The sequence below is a fragment of the Temnothorax nylanderi genome, unplaced genomic scaffold, assembly GCF_030848795.1.
Source record: "Temnothorax nylanderi isolate EJ_2023f unplaced genomic scaffold, tnyl_v1.0 TNYL_tig0047_pilon, whole genome shotgun sequence".
Lineage (NCBI taxonomy): Eukaryota > Metazoa > Arthropoda > Insecta > Hymenoptera > Formicidae > Temnothorax > Temnothorax nylanderi.
Window position 1 is genome coordinate 749,142 of NW_027249109.1, and position 25,978 is coordinate 775,119.

The 25,978-nt window shown below is 37.9% G+C and overlaps 1 protein-coding gene across 3 annotated transcripts; it reads right to left on the reverse strand.

Moving 5' to 3' along the window:
- Positions 1-2,012: 2,012 nt before the first annotated feature.
- LOC139772227 (43 kDa receptor-associated protein of the synapse homolog) lies at positions 2,013-20,087 on the reverse strand. 3 transcript variants are annotated; one of them, XM_071705736.1, is made up of 10 exons: positions 17,029-20,081; positions 12,316-12,535; positions 7,894-8,045; positions 7,060-7,206; positions 6,562-6,721; positions 5,859-6,059; positions 5,410-5,508; positions 3,880-4,086; positions 2,562-2,761; positions 2,013-2,384 (listed from the first exon to the last, which is right to left on the reverse strand). In XM_071705736.1, the coding sequence occupies exons 1-10, from the start codon at positions 17,064-17,066 to the stop codon at positions 2,177-2,179; spliced, it is 1,632 nt and encodes a 543-aa protein (XP_071561837.1). In that variant the 5' UTR covers positions 17,067-20,081; the 3' UTR covers positions 2,013-2,176. The 3 variants fall into 3 exon arrangements, 2 of the variants coding, with proteins under 2 accessions (XP_071561837.1, XP_071561838.1); XM_071705737.1 differs by having other exon boundaries at positions 3,880-4,071; positions 17,029-20,080; XR_011718086.1 differs by having other exon boundaries at positions 2,294-2,384; positions 2,462-2,761; positions 17,029-20,087.
- Between the last annotated feature and the right edge of the window lie 5,891 nt (positions 20,088-25,978).

Here is a 25,978-nt window from a genome sequence, read left to right on the forward strand (position 1 = left end):
AGCAAGTTCTGCTCTTGCAGAAAAGTTGCAAGTTGATTAGCTCATGGTTGTTTCTGAGATAAAGCGTCGCAAAAGCTTCAAATCAAGGGTACGTTGCGATTTTTCGTGCTAGCTCACATGTGACGTGGTAAATTATTACAAATGCTGCATATGCTATATAATGCATTTTTAGCAATTTATTAGATCGCATACGAGTTTTAGTGCGAAAAATCATAATAGTTGGCTTTAGTGACGCGCGACCGGAAGCTCGTTTGTCGAAGCACCGCGGGGTTAGTGAGCGTCGACATGCGTGCATCTGATGCCGACTATAATAATTGCAAATTATTTTTATTTACGTACTAAACATTAATCAAATATTATATAACGTTATTTAAACATGTGCAAATGATATACACATTATTTGCAATTTGCTTGATTTGAACTAAATGAGAAAAGTGCACGATGCACAGCTAGGAGCAACAAGTGTAGTGCCGCCGGGCGCCGCGACGATAAACGCGCTCCAACCGCGCGAAGTTTGCCGCGCAACTTTCGAATTTACTCCGCTCTCCGCTGTGCGGGAATCATCGCGTTAATTTGTGAGACGCCATGGGTCGTGTCGAACGGATCGGAGCTTTTGTAAGTAATAATAACGTAATCAACCGCGCGTCACATGCGATTGACGTTCAGAGCCGCACGAAAGTTACGATTATCGCGCGTTTTAGTTGCGTGAGTAGAATTAATCGTGTTTCGCGAGTGGTCGCGAGTGTATGAGTACCGTGAAAAGCAGCTACGGAAGGACAAGAAAGGTGGAGCAAGTCAGGCATAGCGTCAGGCGACGGCGGAATGACCATGGGGTGAATAATTAACGATTATTTACTTACTATAATTTATTACTTGTGTTATAGTGTCAAATGTGATAGACCCACGTATACTTGCCTCAGAGAAAAAAAAAACGTATACAAACGGAGGGATAAAATGAAAAAATATATATATACGTAAAAAATATTAAATATTATATAGTTAGAAGCTATGGAAATTATTGGGATTATTTATATAAAAATTTAGAAAATTTTCATATGTATATTTATCAAATTCTAAGTATGTATGTACAAAAATTTTGTTTTGCAAGTTATATCATTTTTCTTATTAAATATCTAATTGCAAGATTAATTAGAAAATTAAAGTTTGTGCAGCAATTAATTTGACATTGATTTAATATTTGGATATATTTATATCTTACAGATCCATGCTGTGTAATTCCGCTGCTGCGCATCATAGTGGTGAGTGTTTAATTATTTCTTATCTTAATCTTGAAATAATGGATTTATAAAAATTGTATTACAAATTGTATTAATATATTTTATATGTGTATAGTGTGTATACGATATTAACACAAATATATAAAACATATAAGATATGATATATTATTTTACAATCATAGAGAATTGGAAAGTTTTTTCTTGACGATTATTAGTATGTAAAAATTTAAATTTGCAATGATATCAGCAGTAATGTATTGGCTATGCTTGTAAAATTTTCGATATTTGAATGCATCATTTATTCCTATAATTGTTTTGTCGTAAATAAGAAATTAAAATTTTAAGTTAAAGGTATTACAGAATATAATATCTTATAAATCCATTGTATGTGTATCTCAGCTTAAAAAGACAGATTGCCGTCATTATTTAATATGAAGATTAAGGATACTTTTAGAATATGTATATGTATTATCCGTCGATTTATTGTGCATATAAGAATGCATATGAAGCTATATGTTCACAGACTTAAATTGCAACAGATGGCCTTTTACAGGTCAAAAGTTTTTAAAACGTGAGCCGTGATTAAAACAAATTGTCATATCTGCAATACAAGTCAATAACTGGAAAGAGCGATTTTACTGCTGTTTTACGTTTCCATAATTATGAGAAAAAGTGGCTTTATTATATAAATATAAAATAGACCGAGGAAATGTTTAGTTGCTTTGATAAAATCGTGTAGATTTGTTGGGAAAGAGGGGAAGTAATATTCAACAGTCTGGATCGAGGCGTGCACTTTTTATTGCCATTAAATCTTTTTGTATCGTACTACTTTCCTTTGGTTTTCTTATCTTCCACATTATGATTCCTTAAAATTATCTAATCGCATGCGGATACCAACGCGTTAAAATAAACGTAATTCGTCGCGTGTTTTTTTTGTTTTAAACGCTACTCGTCGCATGACAATCCTCAAGTGTTGCTAGGCTGCTGGCCCTCAATGACGCCAGGCTCAAGGAACTATGATTTAGAGTATTCATGCCATGAGGATCTTCGCAATGCAGGTACAGCCGTGAACTGACAGACTTGTGGCAATCGGGGCATAAACGTTTCTTCTTCTTGTCGCGTCTTTTCAAGATGTCGTATGCGCATCTGCCAAATGTATGTTGCACGAGAAAATAAGGAGAAATATTCTTTTGAAAGACTTGGCAATTAGAATTTTACTCAACATTATTATTGTACTTGATTCCAACGTTATACTTGATTCTTGCTTTAGCTCATCTGTTTCTTAACAGAAAAGTAGTCTTGAAGTTTTTCCGCGTGTCTTACCGAGCGTGTAATATGTGAGAGCAAGGTAATGCTTCCAGGGAATCAGCTTCCAGACCGAAAGGTTCATTGCAGCTGCCGCATCGTAACTCCAAATCTTCCTCCATCGCAATCGCCAATCTCTCATAATGTCCCTTTTGCTCCTCGTCTCCCAGAGACCCGTAAATTTTCGATAATCTGGACCTTACTGTTCGCACCAGAAGCTGTAAGCAATCAGATTCTCATAATTTTAGTTTGAACTTTTCTCGCAGAGAATCATGTGGGTTTGTAAATTATATCAAGTGATATTATAGTGACATTTTTTTCAGTGGCATTAGAATGTTATTATTAGAGATACCTCTGTCTCTTTTCTTTTCTCCTTTTCAGCAAGAATTTCAAGTTTCATTAATATTCTTCGGTTAATAACCCTTGGTTCATTGTATGCAGAAAAGATACAATACGGTAATAAAGTTATAAATATCCTACCGTTTTAATTCGCGGACTAACAATAATCTTTATTGAGCTCTGTTTGGCAGCACCGACGAAGCTGCACATTTTACGTTATTGGTTGCGTGTGCGCGTATATACAGCGTCAAAATGGAGAAGCGACTCCATTGATTCGTAGACACAAATAGCGGGAGGATTCGGTGCGCGTGGTGTGAGTGTGGTAATATATGCATGGAATACTTGTGCGACGTACCAGCGGCGTTGTAGTGTCGATAGCTCTCTCGGCATTTCATTGGAACTCACGATAGTCTTTAGATGTGTGGATAAACAATGCATGCAACGCATCTTTAGCCTCGGACGAAACTTTTTCTATTACTGTGTGATGCTTTTGTATTTAAAATTTATCAATTACAAATTCCATTGTAGATAATCTACAATCTCAGCGGTAAATATCTACAATCTTATCTCTAAATACTATAATCCATAATTTATTTTAATGTTAGAATCATCTTTGATTGTAATGTCACAAAATTTGCAAGATACAGGATATGAAATTTTGTTTACTTGAGTAAAATCTCGAGGCAAGAGTTAACTAGGTATATCTCACGTTACATCTAAACTAATTTCTGAAATCAATAGAATTAACTTTCCCTTCAGTACATTCGATTCGTTGCAAATCAGCGAAACTTCGCTGCATTTGTTTTGAGCTGCATTGATCCTCAAAGACTAAAGAAAAGGAGAAAAACTCCGAAGTTTTTACGTCTGGCAGAAGGAAGGAAATTGATTTCACAGTATATCGCCAATGCTCTCTGGCTCTCTCTCTTTCCCTCTCTGTTTCTGTGAAAATGGAATGAACGACATACATCACAATCCGTGATCTGTATTGGCAGTTTACCTTGGCGCCAACCGACCCCGCCACTTCCAGGAGCCTAGTATTGAACTCGAGGGGTCTGCAATTGCATATCTTGTGCTGGAGCCTGAGAGCTTCCAGGCATCTCGCCGCGCCGTCCATCGCTTCCATCTGGCATAGTCGATCGCCAGTCGCGGCCGCCGAGCCCATCGCGCTCTCATACTGTCGGAACGCTTTCTGCAAAACGTCCATCTTTATCTCACCGATGTTATCGCTCTGACAAGCTGGCCGGCGTACGCGATGCGTGAACTAAAGGCTAATTGTATATGCATCGCGATCGCCAACTAAAAGACAGATTAAATTCAACAGGCAGCTTCTATCGCTCAAAAGCGCAATCATATTCGACATTCGAGCAAGCAGCAAATGAGACAAAAATCGCTATCAGTGTTCGTAATGATATATTATTTTACTATATAGGTAAATATTATATGACTTTATTTGTTGGAATATAGAGAGAGGTTTATTATATGATTTAATACGTCATAATAACGTAGTAATTTAATAAATTACATGACATTTGATAAATTACTAAAGTGATCAGATATTCTCCAGTTTTTCGGGATCTGTTTGTAATTTTAGCTAAAGTTTATAATCAAACACATTGCATTGAATGCATATAATCTCAGAATTACAGATTGATCCTACTTTTCTCTGGCTTATAATTTCCATGTATTTCTGTTGTTAGGTACTATTGTTATATAATAATATTAATCATTGTATAACATAAACCAGTTTACATTGAATCTGGTAAATGTAAGTTATAAATTAAATTTACCTAGTTAATTTATACCAATTTGTCTAAATAGAAATACACATGTAAATATAAATAACGAACGCGTAAAATATCAAAAATATGATAACTTTTTATATTCCTTTTATGGAAACGTTTTAGAATCTGCAATTTAATAATCATGCAAATATCACGCTTTCGATATTCTATCTTGCTTTCATGGATGTTTCATCAAATTTTTGTCATTTACTCTTCAACAACACTCAAAAGGTTTTATAGCAACAAAAGCAAAACGAAAGCGGTATGCGTTGCAAGCGTGATACAATCGCTTTTGTAACATGCGTGACATGCAAAGGAACGCTTCAGTTATGGCGTTTTTTTTTTATCACCGATGACAGTACCGTAACAATGTTGGAACGAACAATGAGGCTGTGAATGGTTCTGATAGCATCGTAGCACTTGACGTGAATGCTGATAAAAAATCTATCTGTAGAAACGTTTTTGATGCAATATGCAAATAAATATATTGACGTTATTTCCTATTGTGCGATAACAGCCTTTACATATGAATGTTTGAAAAAGGAAAGATCTTTATCCTCAAATGTCATTTATTATTGCGCTTTTCGAGTAAACTTTATGCATGAGAATCGCGTATAACATCTATTTGTAATTAATATGAGTAAAAGAGAATGAGGTAAGAAAATTACTCGCGATATTATTGTTAGAAGATTCATGTGAAAAGCTAAGAGAAAGGGCACACCGATAACTTAGTGTGAATTACTCACATTTATATCCGACTTTTTTCTATAAATGTCTCCCATAATACGGATGCTTCGAGCGTAACTGGCTTGGTCGCCAGAAACTAGTGACAGTCGCGTTGCCTCCTGTGCATAATGCATAAACGAAATTGATATCATCGCTAAATAATATTATTATGGTCTCGATTAATCAATACAATCTTCCCTATAAAACATTCTCGATAAATTACGCGACGCTTCTTGCACGGAACTTTTCCTTCGAAAATATTTATGTCTTTGACAAAACATGAATATATCGCGTGACGGAGGAAAAAGAATTGTGAGATTGAAAATTAAAGTTGGTGGAAAAATTCGCGATATCGTTTTGATTTTAAACCATTTAACGGTTATACAATTTTACGCTGATTTCTATCTTTGACGTAAGTTTCTTTTCTCTCTTTTTCTCTTTCCTGAGAAATTTCAAGTTGAAACTTTACCGAGCAGTAATCATGAGCGTCGCCTAGCTCGCCCTTTTTCCTAAGCGCCGCGGCCATTTGTAATAACGCCGCTCTGTGATGACGCGAATTCAGATCTCCCAGCTGTAAACTTCTGGAAAGATCGTAAGCTCTTGCCGCGTATCTCGCGCTCTTGTCCGCGTCTTGTAATCTGCAGAAGAGTTCCGACAAACCGACGTACACCTGGAAAAGAAATCCCACGTAATCAGAGTAGGTCACTATCATGGGCGAACGTACTAAGAGATCATCAATGAAGGAAAACTTCTACATGAGCATTAGCTCGAGTATATGTCTTATATGAAAGAAAGAAAAGAAAATATTACCAAAACATCTTTTGATTGCGACCTAATCTTCTTCCTTCATTAGATTAGATGTTGATGTTATAAAAATAAAATTTCCGAAGCAAGGAATAAAAATACTTCATCGCAAATTCATTGCATTACGAAATAGAGTTTTTTTTTTTTTTCACGACGCAAGTGGGTTAAAGATGCTGCTAATCGACTAATCGAGAAATGAAATAAAGATTAGGCGATACGAAAAATGAATTCAGCTTATCTCGCAAGTCACAACTGCTGCTTTTCTAATCGTTCCTGCACCGTCCATTAATTAACAAACATCGTAACAACAATGCGCGCTTACATACTCGTGCGAAAGAGGAAACTAGCAAACAAAGGGTTCTAATTACCTGCAGTTCTAAGGAGGGATCTTGAATGGAGTGGGCGATTTTGTGGGCTCTTTGAAACGCTTCCAAGGCTTTACAGAATCCTGCTAGCTCTAAGTGGACTCTGCCTACGGTTAAGTGAACTAATCCAGCAGTCGCGCACTGATCGCACTCGTTATACAAGCTGCGAGAATGCAAAATTATAGATATTAGCATACATACACATGTAGATAGTCAGTAAAAATCATTGCGCTTAGACAATTGACGTCATATTCGCCTATTGATTACGAACGGTCTCGATTATCTCTCTCCTCAAATTTAGAATTATCACCACTAAGATCATAATCAGAGGTACATTAGATAACATTTCGACTTATATCGACGCTCTATCAACAACTATTAACTGTATTACAATAGAGAAATACAGATATACCGCGTACATTACGTATCTATTTTAGATTTCTCGAAAGTTGACATTACATTATTTACATAGGTCATATAACGAATGAAAGAGGCTCAAACCTGTGCCGAGCGTAATCTAACGCTCTATCCAGGGCGCCTAATCTCTCGTGAGCCCTGGCCAAGTTCAAATACGCTTCTGCCCGCATGTTTGGCGAATCCAACTCCTCCGAAATGCATAGTTGCTTATTACCAAATTCAATGCTGTCTCTAAAAGGAGAAAAATTGCACGATGGAAGAATCGTAGTATTAAAATATTGGAAAGGGCAACACTTTCGTAAGGAGGAAAGAAAAGTAAAACAGTCATAAAACTGAAAAACTCAACTTTAATCTTTAAACGGAATGTTGGGCATTCTTTATGTATTAATTTTTAATAATAAGATATGATATATCGTAATATATTTACATAATACCTTTCATATGAAAATTAATATCTGGTTTGATTTGTTTACTTCCTTTCTCTAGATTATATTTTTAATAATATGGATAACCATAGACGTATTCACGTATATAATAAACTAAGCATTCCCATTGGAAAGCTTCCTACAAGATCTGAAGAAGAGAAAATATGCTTGCAGGAAGCTTGCAGAGACGATTTCCTTTTCTAATAGGTCCTAACCTAAATGTTAGAAAAGGAAATCGTCTCTGCAAGCCACTGATCTCTATATAACATTGGATGGCGTATTCAAAGGAATTTTTGTGCTGTTATATATAGAGATCAGTGCTGCAAGCATATCGTCTGTCCTTCAGATCTTGCCGGAAGATCTCCAATGGGAATGCTTAGTCTATTATATACGTCTATGCGGATTTTTCACTTTGTGTATGTGAAAATAGTGCAAGCAAAGGTGACAATAGAACTGGAAAAAACATTACAACTTATATACTACTATGATCTACCTGTATTTGCCCCAATCCATGTACGCCTGATACAAGTAACCGAGAAGAGCAAACTTATCTTCGCGGTGTCTGATGCTCTTCAAGGCGCCCCTCCATTTTCTAACCGCGGCTTGTTGTTTATGAGCCCGGTACAATTTCAATCCTTGCTCCACCTGAGTCACAAAATAAATGGAATTTCAGCATTTTACGTGTCCTATTTGCTGCACGTGCTGATTTATTTATCGCGAAATCCCTCACAAAGGGGCGTTATAAAGAACGAGCTCGGACGTCGCGCGGGAGAGAAAATGAAATTTTATTAATCATTTATCGCCTTTTTAAATCACTCATCTATGAAATTCACATCGCGTGATTTAACACCTTATCTCGATAAGTCCTTGAATTTCTGCCGATCGCACACGTCCTTGTACCTGGACTATTTATCGAATATCCCAGCACATTTCCAGTTTCCTCATATCAACTATAGTCAGACCCGCACGCCCAATGAGACCTTGAGATCGATGCTCATGAAATTGACATTGAGTTAATAACGGCCCTCTTAAGCGGAGATGCAATATTCAAGAGCGTATATAAGCAAGTCAAAGAGGAAATTGCACACACTATTAATACAGGCAATATTAATAGACAATAATTATAAAACAATGATTATAAAGCTCGTTGTTTATGAGTTTCTGACTTACAACTTACAATGTAATTTTATGAAGCACGACACGTAGTTTTATATAATTCTCTATATATTATATAATTCGTATATAATATTTCTCTCTCTCTCTCTCTCTCTCTCTCTCTCTCTCTCTCTCTCTCTCTCTCTCTCTCTCTCTCTCTCTCTCTCCGGACGAAATATAAAAAGATTTACATTTTCTCTTTACAAAAGAAGCGTTGTACGGCGCATGTAAAAATAAGCGTAGCTTAATCAGTAAAAAGAACTAATTGAGGTAAAAAGATTTATTATTGATTAAAAATAGTATATTGTGCACCAAGGGGCGAAAGTAGCGTTTTTCAGACGAGTGTGAAGTTTGCCGCCCGAGCCGAAGGCGAGGGCGGCAATCACACGAGTCTGAAAAAGCTTTTGCCCCGAGGTGCACATGATATTTTTCACAATACCTTTACGTAAAGTTCGACTTCCATGCCTAGAGAGAGGCGAGAGTGGTCAATTTCACGCCAAGGCGGCATAGCGGGCGGAAAGTAACCACTTTCCGCCCTAGGGAGGAAAGTGGTTACTTTCCGCCCGCTATGCCGCCTTGGCGTGAAATTGACCGCTTTCGCCCCTCTCTACAGGCATGGAAAGTCGAACTTTCCGTAGAGGTGTTGTGAAAAAATATTTACGTGCCTTATTTTTTTACTTAGTTGTTACCGTTTTTTTTTCTAAGCACTTTTTATATTGAGGCATAAACTTTTTTATGCCCTATGCATAGAAATTCGCTGCCTGGGAGTTCAGCGTCGCTACTTTCAACTACTTCTATCTCTCCTCGCGAACCGTTGAAACTTAAGCTACTTTTTCAGCTGGAAGAAAATGTGAAAATCACTTGGTGCGGTATACAGGTACGGAAGATGCTCAAAAATTCCTCATTTAAATTGCCAAATTTTTTGCACAATGCGAGTTACGGTGTGTTCACGTATATTGTCGTGGAAGAGAACAATTTCTGATGTCATTTTCTTTCATTTCAAGAAGTGAGGCTTGGTTCTCAACGATTCGAGGAGAGCGAGGAGAAAGCATATAGCGATGTTGAACTTGTTAAACTCCCAGACGGTGGATTCTATACAAAGGCATAAAAAAGCTGCGCTAATATAAAAAGCGTTTAGAAAAAAAAAAAAACAGTAGATGTGTAGATACTTTTTATCAATAAAATCTTTTTATTTAATTTGATTTTTTAATGACTGACCAACTTTTACTTTTGAAAAATGACTTATATAATAAATGAAATGGTACTCCGTGAACTTCCTATATGTTTTTCTTAATTTTTTGAAAAATTTTTTGGAAAAATTGTTTTTTAATCACTATTTAATTTTATTGCTTAATTACTACAGAGTATTATGTAAAAATAAATTAATCCGTTAACGTTAAAAGCGAAAATATATTGTACATGTAACTAGGACAGAGAGTAATATAGCATTGCATTTTAAATTAAGCTTACTCAACGTGCCACCTAGTGAATAAACTCATGTTTCGGTAACACCGTTCAATTATACGTCTTGTAAAACGGGGTTCAGGTAATAGAGCTTCCCTATCCAGGAAGAAGAAGTCACGATAGGTGTTATGGTCTTTATCACGCAGCAATAGCTCTCGCGTAGATAATACGAGCAAAGGTAGAAGGCCGTATCGATTTAACCATGAACTTTGTCCCTGGCAGATTAAATCCTACGATAAAATATAAATAGCTTCTCGTAAGGCACATAAAAATGTATCTCGTGCGTGTGCACGACCGAGGGATGTAATTCCTGTTCATTAAAATTATATATTATATACATATATTGTATATAACGGAGCAAAGGTTTAGGCTGCGTTCGGGGAGCGCGCTATTAGCGCTATTGCATCGTTCTATCTTTATCGCTCATCAGGTGTAAAACAAGGATAGAATAAGCAAATAGCGCTAATAGCGCACTCCCCGAATCCAGCCTTAGTGATACGCGAACCTGTTTATTTGCTATAATTTCGACAATCTTGCGAAATCTTGAGAAATGTGATCTGAGGAACAAAGTAGTAACAGTACTAATTGTAAGCAGCGGTATTAGTGGCAGAATTCAGAAAAATCAAATAGATTGCATGCAAGATTGCATGAATAAATCTTAATGCTTATAATCATTAACATAATACAACAAAGAAATAGAATTTATCTTTAAACAATTATCTTTGAGACAAGGTTTTTTTCTTTCTCTTTCTTTCTTTCTCTGCGTTAAAATATTAATAATTCATTAAAGTTGTAGTGATCAAGTTTATTAAAATTGTAGCATGTGTAACAAAACGTTAAATTTTTACAGTTACTTTGCATAGAAAATAAAAAAAGGGAAACTATGAATTTTGATGATAATTTTTTAATGATAAATGTGACTTAACAATATGAATTTTATACTTTTCCATAATCTTACAATTCGATTGAGTTATCGGATAGCTTTGATGAAAACGTAAACGCAAATTACGCTTGTTACTACATGAAGCAGGTATCATGAATAAGCTGTCAGACGCGGGACACGAAATCATAAGTTTCTCTGGGTGAAACGCATCCAGAACGGTAAACACAGTACGACCGGTACTTCGGTTTTAGTGGTTACGAAAGAATAGCGTGACCGCAGCTACGGCATGCACATCGTGAACTTGACAGTGACCGATAAAGCATACTCGTCCGCGAAATATGCTTCGTTATGTAGCCGTCATGCCCCGTCGTTTGCTTGAGAGGGTCCTCGGATACTGTTACAGATATACCCGTTTGACATATTATACTCCCCAATCGCTTTGACACATTAGACGAGTTCAATGGTTAATGGTCAAGTAATAGTTTAAAGAATCAATTATAATTGAATTAATTTGTAAGATCATTAATAATTCGGTAAGTGTTATCGTGGCGTGTAGCCAATTCCGCTTCTAAGCGCGTTTGTCTAAAATTATAATCGCCCCTCGCGTTTCAAAATAAAACACTTGGCACACATTTCGAAGTAAGAGCTTTATTAATAAATTGATACTTGAAATGAAACGTGCATTAAAACGTGACAAATAATGGCGACATTATAACCAGATGTGATATTTATATCTAACGCATCTCTGTAATATTTTAATTACTTGTTTACGTTTGTAGTTTGCAATTGTAATAAAATTTGTAATAAATATTACTTTGGTTAATAGGAAGTTTATGTTTATTAAATTTTTATATATTTATCTTTATAACTTTTTATATATTTATCAAATGATTGGTTAACACGTTTCATGCCCGACTAATTTTACGTAATTTGTCCTTTACACCGCGTGGATCACCGATGACTCAGTATGTGTTCATTACAGTTAAAAAAATTGTGTTCCATAATAATTGCAAAACAAAAAATTTATCATAAAAAATCTAATGTACAAAATGCAATGCAAAACAAAAATATTTTTATTAAACATTTATTTAATATTAATATTTAATATGAAAATACTTATTAATAATAAAGAAGCCAAAATCAAATAACGGTCTGAACGGAATGTCCAGTGTGGATCATCGGTGATCCACGTGGCATGAAACGTGTTAATATATTAATTTAATGTATTTAACTTAATAACATAAAAGTTTAAAATACATATTTTTTTTACTATTTATTGAAATTTATTATCGAATGTAATTTTGTAGTAAGACTCTTATGTATTCAAGATCATTTGTCTATTAAATCTAACCGTTCATTTTCACTTGTCCCATGAGAATTAAGAAGAATGGATACATTATGTGAGATACTTACCCTCCTTCGTGCTAATTGTTGATCGAGTCGTTTTCTGCAGCTTATAAGACATTCCCATATACCAGTGCCCGACCTGCCATTTTGGTAATGACCATTATTACCGTTGCCATTTTGATGCCGGTAATCCTCTTCGGCGAACTCGCAGACGTCGAGTGGGTGTCTCGATCCATCAGGGCTACCCAGCAGCGCGGTCGCAGAGAGTTGATGACTCGCCGATCCGCTGTAAATTTTCCAAACGTTCAATGATATGTACCATGGAATGGATATTGCATGGCGCAAATATTAACTCTTTAGATAAATGATACAATTATCGATTACTTTATACTTTAATCAATCACTTAATGTCCATTATAAATATAATATTCCGTTGTTTTTCAAACCATGCAAATATTTGCTATAAAATTCTCAAAAGTATCATTTGTTTGACAAATGTATCTTGAAATTATTAAAAAGTATTATTATAAAATATCACTTTATATTATCGGAAAATCTGCTTAGGCCATGATCACTATCGCTGACTGTTTAAAGATAGCAAAGGTCGGCTCGAAAGAGAGCAGCCGTGGAATTCCATACTCTCCGTAAAATCCGATGAAAGGAATTTAAAGAAGACGTAACCGAGCGCTCTGTGATATTTTCACAACATCGATCGTTTAAGTTCTGTAGGAATTCTGAAATTGTTTTCTCGCGCTTGGGTGATTTTTACTTGCGATATAATAAAGTAGAACTGTGTTCTCTTCTCGACAATTGCGTAAATCGACGACACATGAAATTTATACACAGTAAATTGGTATGAACAAAAATATTTCATAAGAATAAATTACAAGAACATTTAAATACATATTATCACGATAGGAAGAAACTATACATGTATTCTAATTTGATACGCCTGCAATTATTTCTTTTTAGGATCATGTATTTCTTAGAAATTTCTTGCAAAAATATTCTCTCTACTCGTATGTACATTGTATACGTACCGATACCCATACATACTCATATTATATAGATGTGTCATTACATTATTAATTATTATGGTTCACTTGCAATAAAAAATTTAAATGTTAACGCTCAATTAAGAAATAATACCATTTACATCGTATGTTATACGATAATATGTACGAACATTACCATTAAAATTTTCTATTAATTTTCTATTTATACGTTACAATTAGCGATTCGTAAAATGTTTGAAAATACAATTGAACTATCATTTTTTGGATGTAAAGCTTCTCTCCACTTTAGTCAATATCGTGCGAGTGCGTGTCAAATGTCTGCGTTAGATGATGGATGTGGGCAACTGACCTCCTATAGGTTACATGTGCAGACTCTTAATTTATTTCTAGGACGAACGGAAGGAGCACGCAGAGATAAACCGCTTTTGGCTGTCGTCCCAGAGGTTGAGTTTGCAAACTGCGCGTTAGGGAAGTTACAAGGTACACAGGGTATCCCATATGTAGCTACTGCATTGCTTTTCATTTATGAATTTCTGGATCAATTCTCAGTTGCACAAGCGAATTTCTCTCTCTCTCTCTCTCTCTCTCTCTGAAAATTCTGCAACTCATTTTATCCTGCAACTCAGTTTTTAAAGCGAGCTCTATTATATTTCGGGCATTAATTGTCTTAATATATCTAAAATGTTGAATCGAAGCACGTTACAATTCGCATAAAATAAAATAAAGGTACGGTATAATTACCATTTCTGCGCAATTGAGTTTTTCAAAAGGCCAATCACGTTTAATTGCTTTATACAACTCCATCAGAGACTACCATCTTTTTATCTTTTCGTGAAAAGAAGAAAAACGACTCCATATTGATCGAACCGTCTCTAGGTGAAAGGTAGCGAGATATGTCTGGGACACCCTGTGTAAAATCACGGTTCTTACCTACTCTACCGCAATGCGACCATTGCACATTTGCTCTATATCCCACAAAACTGAAATTTATTTGTATCCTTTTTCTTTCAATTCTGTGCCGAGGCACAGCGAAACTTTTCACTAGAATATACTCGCCCTAAATTACAGTCATCAACTACATTTTCTTCTTTCGTTTCTTTTATGTATTAGGATAACAAATGATATTTTTTACGTTTTTTAGTTTCACGTTGTATATATTTACGTATATTTGAACGTTAATGGAAATATTAATCAACACACTATTGTTTCCTCCCGGATATCTCATTCACAGTCCCATATATCCAAAGGGTTTTTATAAGTAACTATTTCTAATCTTATTTCGTATTAATAATTTATTTATTAAGTGTATGAAAGTGGATCTCGTGTTTTTTTCATATATTTTTTAAAGTATCATTGATTTTTATAATTGTCAACACTTTCCCCAAAAGAAGATTACTTTTTTTCGCAACGAGAATAACAATTTTTTAAATTAAAACATATATTATGGTACATTTAGTGCATTAAGGAAATCGCTAAATAACGACTATATAATAGTATATATTATCGGAAAATATTGCTAAGGAGTATTAATTAGTAATCATGTGACGTGAAAACTAATTAAAGCAAAAGAGAACTATCTTGTGTCTAACGCTCGATAGCACAACCCCGTGAAAATCACGCTTCCCGTCGCAAATTACTTTCCACTCCTGCTAAAGTTCTTCCCAAAACAGTCGCGTGCCTGTGCGCGCGCGCATACCCGCTCGTTTGTGCCCTCGGTGTGTATGTATGTATACAAGCCCGTATCGTGTAAAGCGAAGAGTATACGACACTCTATCGCTTTCCCACTACGTTCGCTAGGTGGGCGAGGCACCTGCGACCTCTTTTGCTGACCCATTTACTCGCGAGCTACGAGATACGGTACGGCGTTGCGATTCTAAGTGGAAAATCGAACCATCCCCCGGTTCTTCCACGCGTCGAGGTCGATCAACGAAATACAAGGCACCTGCCCCTGCCCCTGCCCCTGCCCCTGCCCCTGCCCCTGTCGTCCCCCATCGCCTTCCACTTCCCTTAAGCATCCTGTCCTTACTTGATCTCGCAATGACTTTATGCGAAACTCGTTTGAAGTCAACGACACTTTTTTAAATAGCGTGAAAAATGTTTGCATAATTAACGTATCCAATTATAATCATAGGATTTCTGATTCACAATAGTTCTATTTCTGTATCATAAAATTTATTCTTGCAACGCGTTCTGCTTGTCACAAAGGTTATCCAAATAAAGTCCGAAAAAATATTTAATAGGGTAAATTAAGATTTTACGATATTACTTTTGTGTTATTGCTTTTTCAATATATAGCAACGATTTTTTTTACGTAATTTTCCATTTGCTCTTTTAGTGATTTCTCTAAATATCAAATATGATTTTTTATTATTATACAAGAAAGCAATTTTCATAATTACTCTTTTATTATATTAATTAGCAAAATGAAGAGCGACCTATTTCGTTAGACCTTAATAGGTCATTTCTGCCTTACTGAAACTTGTTTTTATACATTTTTGCATCGATTTATAATGTTACAAAGCACAGTATTTTATATTAAGTTAAGGACGTTTTAAAAGGCTACTGAAACACACTCTAGTTACAATAAATATATGCTGCTTTTCGTTACATTTGCTTATCTAATATATGTTAAAAAAATGTAATTACATGTCATCATTTCAGTATTATATAAAAGATTATTTTTAATACTTTGGATAATAATTTCTTTGTTAAAGCAAACGAAAATGATTTAAAAGATTTAAAAGAATCTGGGTAGCTAATAAGATCACTCGGATCAAGATATTGTAATGTTAGTATAAATATAACGATGAATGTAAAGTCGAGCAGAGGGAATAAGTTAATGTTAAAAAGTATCTTAACGACAACTCATAGATTGGCTGTTACAATCTGGAAAAAAAGGGTGAAAAATTCAAGGAATTATAATCATATATGTAATCCTGACAGGTCTTAACATTTTCCTATTTTTCTAATCCTTGTTTTAGATTTATAAACGTGAGAAACGCGTATTTTTATATTCTTTTTTCTTTCAGAAAGATGTAGTAACCGTTTATTTCATATTTCAAGCAAGCATGTATATTTGCTGTATGATTTTTAAACGTATATGTGTACAAACGCATTCCAATATATATTTTACTTTTTTTTCTTTCAATAAAAGAATTGTTGATTACTTTGATATGCTATATGTAGTAAATAATTTTTGTAGTAAAAATAGAAATTATGCTTTGAAAACTTGTTACATACAAAAGTTGCATGATTTTAAGAGGGTTATTACATAGTATATGTAATGACCTCTTTTTATAAGTAAAAGGATTGCAGAGATTTAAAAGTTAATTTTGTTTCTTAAATAGAATATTATATTTTGCATGTCGCAATTAGAAAGTACGTTCAATTCTGAGTAAAAGTGTATAACCATTTATTGACTCTGAACCTAATAAATAACGAGATAATCAAAATATATTTATGTATATCAACATAAGTAATCTCAGCTTATTATTATTATTATTATTACAATTGTCCATTCCTTCTTAAAGTAAATGCTCGAACAATTGTCCGTTAACATTAACATACAACGATATGAAAGTGAAAATTATATATAAATTTCTTATTATTATGTACGCTTGTGCAATAATATTATTTTCTAACGAATAATCAATTTTTAATAATCAAAATGTACTGTATTAGATCATATGTAGCTATTCTCGTATTTTGAAATTCGTAATTGGAATTTGCTAATTTATTTCGTGCTGTAAGCAACAATACTTGCCCGAGGTAATCCCTGGACGAGATAGACTCCCATGACATGGCTGTATGTCTTTCTTAGTGCGGCTCCTATTCTTTGTCCCGCGGTGCAGCTGTTTCTTCTCTCTTTCTCTTCTTCTTGGCGCTCTAATCTCATCTCTCGCCGCCAGCATTATCATGTCCGCGCATCCGCGTGAGATAGAGCATATCACTTCCTTGATTTGCGAAATGCACAACGCGTGATCACGCACGATGTAACGTGCGTCGACTTGAGACCCTAATCGTCAGCATTCAATCGACCCCGAAGACAGATACTCGCTGTATGTAACAATTACTATCGAGTCTTATCTATCGCCCGACGAGCTCGAGGATTGAGCGAACAACGATCGAGATTTCGCGCGACTCGAAACACACGAGGGCTGCGCGTCCGCTTACATCGATCATCTTACAAATTTATTCGGCGTTTCTCATGTTTAATAGCGCCGAAATATTCGTATCGGTAGCGAGCAACGGAATTAAGCGCCCGTCGAAAAATCTCTCGAGTTCGATCGAGAACTTGACTTCAATAACATATGCGGTGGATCGTGTAAGGGTATCTTGCTCCGAGAATGCGTAGTGACAATAATCGAGGGTCGATGGTCAGAAGATTTTAAGTTCTAGGACTTTCAGTTGGACGAGATTCGCAATAGTGGTACTCCCTCAATGATTTCTTGCCGAGGGATACGCTCGAAGGAAGTGAGGCTGAGCCGACAGTCGTTGAGGTAGATCGAGGATCGTCTGAGTTGGTTTCCTCACTCAGGGGATTCCTTTTGGACAGACTCGATGCGCTTACTTGCTAACGTATATAGGGATGCACATCTCGATCGAGAAAAATAATTTGCACGCCTGCGTGTCTTTGTACTTATATGCCTAATTGAGCACCGTGGACTCGCGCGAGTACTTGCGCGCATTGACGAGGAATAGAGAGTCCCGTAAGTTCCTCTCTCTCTTTTTTTTTCTTTCCGTTAACGTAATTGGCAAATGTTTCGTGGCAGTTTCTTCGATCGGCTGATCGATAAGGATTGTTTCAGGTATTCGACTTTCGTTACCACATGTAACGCATACGACCGCTCGAGTCTCACGGTACAAGTATTTAAGTATCTCCTTCCTCTCGCTCTTCCTCCGTGTCCTCGTAGAACGCGTAACTGCCTCGTAGGAGCGAGTAACTTTTCTTCGTTTTTTCACCGCTCGCGCTTCTCTTTTCGGTTGTACAATTTTTAATTTTCTCTGGGAGTTATTCCCTCTCTCGCGAGTATTATTTTTTTCCGTGCGGTCGAATTATCGATATTTGATTATCGAGAATCGCGTAACGTGATATACTATGTAATTTGTCAACGTCGTTATTTAGATCTCTATGAAATGGTTTAACACACGTATAATATTTATATATTTATCTACGATGTATTTAAATAAATTTTTAACATGTATGTGTATACATGTATCTAATATAGATTCGTGCGGTGTTCCGCGTTTGTGTGCGTGTCTGTGTGTACCCGTATATACATGCGTGTATACGCACTTGTTTTTTTTATCGAACGCATTAATGTTTCACTGTACTAAGTACAGTAATCGGTCGCCCCAAAATTATTCCGGCGTGTCGGACGGTGCTGAACGTGCGTTTAGCCTTAAATGCGCTTAAATGCGCTCCTTCTCGCTGCTTCGAGATTAACGACAGGGATGGAAAGACTCCACACGATTGCGATATATCACTCACATTTAGTAATACGTCTACGTAAATTCGGGGCGTAGTAGTGACGATTAGTCGACGGGGAGAAGCCCCGGAACGATCGTTTTTCTTTCTTTCAAAAATCTCCTTCTTCTCCTACTTTACAAAACTTTCCGACTCTCTCGGTTTTGACGCGTGTTCAGCACCGAGAAGGTTAAGGGACGCGCTGTCCCCGAAACTAGGATCGCGTCGGCCCGCGGTGTCCCAGTTACCGTCGATGACCCCCGGCGCGCTTTTTCTCCCCCTCCGAAGCCACCCCTCTACCGTGGAGCGCTCTAACTTCGCGAGAGCTCGCGCAAGTGGGATACGCGGATACCCGTTCGCGAAATTCCGGGCGGATCCATCGAGCGTTCTCCTAATTCCATTAACTATCGCAGTTTCTTCCCTTTCGTTTCGGCGATTATTTCGAGAGATTTAACGCCACGTGTGTGCGAAGATCTCTTCGTCGCTACGTATCTTTCTATATATCGTTTACAACGGAGTATTCGCGCAGCAGCAGCAGCAGCAGCAGCAGCAGCAACAGCAGCAGCAGCAGGGTGCGCGTGTCGTTTAGCCCTTGGAATCCTGTCGCGCGTCTCTCCCTCCCCGCGTTGTTCTCGAGGATACGCGCGTATCCGTCGCACGGGGATTCAGCCGGAGTTTTTCGCGTGCGAGAGGGCGATTTAGATCGCGATTTTTAGATCGGGGACGACAGGAGTCCCCTCCGAGGTGGCCGCGGTGACACGTCCGACAGGCAGTCAACGTTCGTATCCGGCGCCCATCGCGCGTCGAGCGCTCGCGTACGTTCGTGTGCCAAGCAGCGGCGCGTAGTGGCAATGGCAACGCGGCCGTTCTCGCTCGCTGACGATGAGACAGTAGCCGTGGTGGGCGCCCCGAGGCGTCTCCTCATACCGTCGCCGATTGATCCCCCGTCCGTCTCGGTTTCAGGCCGCCGCGTTCCGGCCTTGTCCCCCTTCCGTCCTGTGCCACCGTCGTCCCCGTTCTCCTCGTTCGCCGTTCCCGGCACCACCGCTGCGCTCCGTCTTCGGCCGCCGCTCCGCCGCGCGCGCGGAAAACCGCCCCGCGGCCGCTCGTTATCGCCAACGAGGACAGCCGAGGCCGCGGAAGGTTACGGGCGCGCGATGCGGATCGAGAGAGGAGCCCCGCTGCGCGCTCGCACACCCTCCTTCCTTCCACCCCTCTGTCTCTTTCTCTCTCCCTCTCTTTCTCTCTCCCTCTTTTTCGTCTCTCTCTCTCCCTCGCTGGCGCGCGTATGGGGTTGGTCCTCTCGCGGAAGTACGCCGCGCGGCACCCGCGAAAATCTACCGCCGGTGGCCGGAGCAGAACTGTCGCGCCCGAGCCGCAGCAGCCCGCAACATACGACCCAACCGATCCTACCCCCCACGAACCCCCGCCTCGGGCTTTCTCTCTCCTCACCCGTGTACCACCCCTGTTCCGCCGCCGTTCTCCACCCTTCACTCTGCCTCCGTCTCACTCTTTCCTCTCCCTCGCGCTCGCTCCCTCTTTCTTTTTCTCTCTCTCTCCCTCTATATCCCGTTCCTCTCTCGGCGCCGCGCTGCTGCGCGTCCCGCAACCTTCGCCTCCATTCTTCTCTCCCGCGTTTCCAACCCTATTCCTCCCTCGTTTTCTCATCCCCCGCCGCGTCCTCTATCGCAGGCCCCTCCGGTCTCTATCGCGAGCAAACCGTCCTCCGACGAAAGTTTCCCCCCCCCCTCTTCTTCCTTTTCCTTTCGCTCCCGCTCTTTCACCCTGTTTCGCCCATCAGCTTCGCTCGACTCTTGATCTCTGTCCGTCTTTCCATCGTTATCCCTGTGCGCCTTCAACCTTACGTCAGACGTTGTGGATAGCCAAGTTTCATCTCGTTACCGAAACTTACAGCGGTCACAGCAAACTCTTTAAACGTATCGACGTGTCGACACGCGTGTTCACTATTGGCTAAACACAATTGTAGTCTACGGCTGATGAATACGATCTTTCTGGACCGGTTGTCTGCAAACATTTTCGATTATAACAATAAAAATAAATATCATGTATTTTAAAGTAGAAAATGCTATAGTTTTAGCTCATTACATTTTAAGTATAAATTTCTGTGGGGTTCGAGTAGATTAGTTGACTTTAAAATGTTTGCCAATTAATTTTTCAGATTTAAATTCCCTCAAGGAAAGATTCTTGAAATTAGTTGAAGAGAACGATCTTAGGATGCTAAATTTATTGTAAGCCTTTAATTAAAAATTTACACTGTGATTTAGTTACGTGTTTATCTTTTGGTATCTATAGTTTAAAGAAGTACACGTGCATTTTAAAATATCGTTTTTTATTTTAATAGAAGAGTAAAGTAGATGAAGACCCGCATAATATCAATCGTGCATAATCTTCGGTTAATTATAACACAATTTATTAGCTTTGTTCTCTTGCATTGTAACGATAGAATTTATTGTTAGTAAAACTTATTTTATTATTCCAGTTTGTTATTTAACACGCTTTTCTCATATCCTACACATATTAGTTTTATAATTAAGAATAAAGGATATTTGGCTTTTATTCTTTCAAAAAAGTGCTATTCATAGTCATATAAACGAAAGTTTTTCGAGATCGATGTTTCAGATTAAAACAAATCAAGTCAAACAAATCTATGATTTAATTTATGATTAATTTTAAGTTTTATTCGCTTGATTTTTGCGCTGGAAAAATGTCTTTGCTGCTGTATTTTTGCTCCCTCTACGAGTTCTATAAATATATGTTAATAGAAGGAGATGAGATATCTGAGTCTTAAGTTCCTCCCTTAGAAGGGAGGCGCGACCTCGTGGCGATACAAATAAAAATCCTACGTAAGATCGGCGTGTCAAGCTAGAAAAATCTCTAATCTGTTATTAGACTTCTCGTTGCCCGCCCTTATGCAAACTTTTCCTCGCCGGATGGGACGTCTTCCGTTTTACGAAATATTGTACAGGCGCTGAGGCACGTACGGCAGAGAGAGAGAGATCTTTTCTCTGACCCTCAGAGACAATATCCTGGATATCCCCAGTAGGATTAAACGTGCGTTCTGCCCAAGACGTGCGATGCATTTCAGGGGACCGAACGGTGAGGGTACACGCACCCGGCACTCCGCCGATCAGCTGTCGCCCTTTTCTCAGCCGACGGGAACGTTTCTCTCGGTTTTATGGCTCGAAAGTTGTAAAGCCTAATGGAACGCGGACACGTTCGGCAATACCGCTATATCGATGTCGGCATTTAAGTACAGGCGACAATAAAAGCTCTTTCCGACTACCGGAAAATGATGCAGCCGCCTTACGCAAACGAGACTGAGACGGATCGTCGTAGTTTGCCACGATTCGGATAGCTTTTCCGAGAAAGCAATTTTCTCGTTACTCATAAATTATAAAGTTGCTCTGTATGTCAGGATTTCCGATATACCTACATCATCTATGAGTGAGTGAGTGACACCAGAAGCGAGGAAACTGCGATGAAATGTATACAAATAAGGAAATATACGTTGAATATCTTGCAGGTTGTATCCGCACGTTATATCTAAATCGATCATAAATAAATAACAAATATAACTAGAAATATTGCACCATTTACACTTTGCATAAATCTAATGCAAAAAGTGGTAAAATTTGTCTACATATGTATATTGATGAGTGAATATTTTAAATATAAAGATTTTAATAAAAGAGATATTTCAAATAATTGCATGAATAAATAAGTTGTGCATGATAATTTAAAAATAATAAAATTATGATATTTAGATAAGTAAGAATCTTTTGATTGAAAAATGATTATGTTAAAAAAATTTTTAAATTATTTTTAAAAAGCTTATTTTTGCAGTAAATGATTCATGTTGTAACGTCTCTCGCGAAATTATGTCGTATTATATACTCTACGTGACATTCAATAAGTCAATGGATCTTAATGTAAAACGTTGACTCTGTGAATCAATCATGAGAGGTCTCATCGGGGGAAATAAAGGCGAGAGAAACAAAATTTAGAAACTGAAACTAACTAAAGATAGACGATACAAACTTATGTTGAACTTAAAACTAACAGATTCAATATGTTTCTATTTTAAAAGCGGATAGAAGCGCCTAAACACGTAAAACCCGCGCGACGCGTATGCGTGGCTTGTTTGGGATGGAGAGAAGTAGAAGAGAGAGAAAGGAGAAAGAGAGGAGTTATCTACGCGTCAATGACGACGTATAGAATCCGAAATCCAAACAAATGGAGCTTCGAGCGAACAAAAGTTTTGTGTTGCCACATGATAAACTATATAACATCCTAATTTTTTTGTTGGAGTACTTTTATTTAATGAAGCGATTGATTAAAATAAATTGCGAATTTTTAGAATGTAAATCTTTATTTTGTTGACATTTGTCGTATGAATATAAATATAATTAAATTCTTAATTGCCTTGCACAAATATGCTTTTATAAAATATGGATTATTTGTAAAATTGTATTTTTTAAAAATTATGTATATTTAATAATGTTAAACATTTTGTAACATGATATTATTTTAATATTATGTTTTGTAAACTTAATCGGAATGCTGATTTTCGGAATTTATTTTATAATTATAAAAAATAATTCCAAAAAGTATATTATCATCTATTTAATTACATTTTATATTAAGTGCTATAACAAATTCTGGATGTAAAAAACTTCGCACGATTGTAAATTAAACATTCAAATCATTTATCTATAAAGCTGTACATACCTCGAGATTAACGTTAGAATTATTCTGATTAGAAGGAGCACTCTCGCGTAATTATTATAACATTCTGGGTAAATAAAATCTAGATAATATTTAGAGCTATTGACAAAATAGATCTCTGCTATGAATATCATGAATTTAATTTTAATACTAAGTAATTTCGCACTTTTTATTAATATTAAAACTCTTGAAAAATGCAAATTGGATTAACCTAAATCCGAGACATGTTATAATCGTGCAGCTTGAAACGTAGGACATTTCCTACTCTAATAGTAGAATGTAAGTGCACGAACATAAAATTTTGATTATATCTTGATATTCTCAACTGCGCCAAAAAATTAATTTGAAAATAGTTTATTGACAGCATAAAATTTCAAATTGCTTGTAGGAAAACTAGCATATGAGAAAAGCTGAGATGAAATCTACCCTACATCCCTGGTTATCGATTAAATGAGAGAGATTCTTTTATTTACTGTTCGCTGAATATATCGATGACTAATATTATCAATTAATCTACTATAAAAGCGACAGTCAGAATTGTTTCGCTTCTCTTTATCATTTTCCCGAGTCTTTTATTTGTTGTAACATTTTACGATTCGATGTCTCTCGGCTTATTTGATTTCGGTGGCGGGATGACAAATCGTTTTTCCCATTCGTCATTCTATTTCGGCCGTTCTATGGATGCCCGTGGCTTGTTATTCGTCGCTCCTGTTAAGGAGAATTATTCTGTGTATAAAGACAACTATTTAATAAGTGTTGAGTTAACATCGCAATTATCCTGATCGACGGGGAGAGAGAGAGAGAGAGAGAGAGTGCGGGCGCTTGCGTGATTATTCCTGATGGTAGTCGGGAGAGATCTGTGCGACGTCGCGTCGACCCGTCGCATCGTCGTAACGTCCTTCGACGTTGAAACCATCCAAGGCATCCAGGCAACACTCCGGCCGATACACGTCGAAGAGAATTCAAGACGGCTGACGAAGTCACATCGGATTACACCGAAACTACGCGCGACGCGCGACGCCGCAGCGCGAAGGGACATCGGAGCTTTGGCTGCCGAGGCAGCCTGTTAGTACATACTTTTCATTACGCTCGATTTTCTCAACGGACCTTTCTCCGATGTTTCTCAAGCCGTTGATTCCAGATTTCCAAGAAAATTTGGAATTCTAAGTTAATTGGAAATATTACGGATTTAATGCGCAGATCGAAATGCAAGAAGTTGGTCTTGCATTAAAATTGTGAAAAGAAATCCTGAGAAAGCAGCCGATTATTTTAAGGTTTCTTAGTAAGAGAAATGAGAGATTGATTGAACAAGAGAAGTCATTAAGTATGTAAAATGTAATCTCCCGATATCGAGCAAAAATTTAGCAAGAACGTTTAAAACAAGAGAATTGTTATACGTTTGGAGAAGTGCTCTGAAAATTTCAGTGGCCCTAATTTTTTCTGTACGGTCGTTTCGAGTGGCATTAGAGAAAAAAGCTTTTCAGGGAAAAAAATTCCAACTTTTTAAGCTTCCAGAATTTCTAACTTTTCTGATCTTCCATTTACTAACAAGAATTTTCCGACTTTTTTTCATTTACTCTCTTAAGTTTTTAAAGATGCTAGAAAACTGATTCGAAAAACAAAAATCCGAGAGCAAGGAGGTGGGGTGCTTGGCGTTAAAGGGTTAAGACATAGTTCCGGTGATGTTCTCGTAAAAGTGGGCGAGGCATTGCCCTCCCGTGAACTTTGGCAGATGTAGGTATCCCAGCCAGCCGAATCCTGAAAGGAGGCGAGAGTGACCCGTTTTGCGTCTCGCTCCTCGGGGTTTGTACTCTTTGCCCCTTGCGATCCTCTTGCTCTCTCCTCCTCTCGACCCTGGCGAGACGAGCACATCCGAAGCCGTGCCGAGGTTCCACGACGTGGTGCAAAAGGGAGGACTACCCCGTGCTTGCGAGTGCGCGCGCGCGCACGCGTGCACTTGTCATCGTCCCTACGTACCTGTGTATGTGTATATATTCGTGTTTACATATCCATATGTGCCGACGGGCGCGCGCGCGCGTGTGCGTGCATCTCCTGTACAGTATGCGGGAATGCGGGAGTTTACGTGGGTGCCTTCGGGTATGTAGGTACCACCGGATGCTGCGACAGCGAATGAGAAATGAAGTCCGAGCCTCCGCTTCTCACCGGGTTGTTTGCGAGAGTCGAAGAGCCGGAGAGTCGTAAGGGCGCGTCTTTACACCCGCGATGTACACGGCATCGTCTACGGGCGGGAATGAAAGCTTGTACTCTCATCTCTCGGAGATTTCTAACGTCGTCCGATAATAACCGCTTTTAACGATAATTGGCTTTGTCTCTTCTGACAAGAGGTACCAGGGTCGCGGAATTGTGCGGATGGGATTTTAATAAAAGTCCGTATCGCGGATATAGGTGCCGTGATGGCTATATATTGGCGTTAGTTTCCTTTCGAAGCGTCCCTTATTAACAATGCCCGATAATGCGCTTTGATGCATTTTTCCAGAAC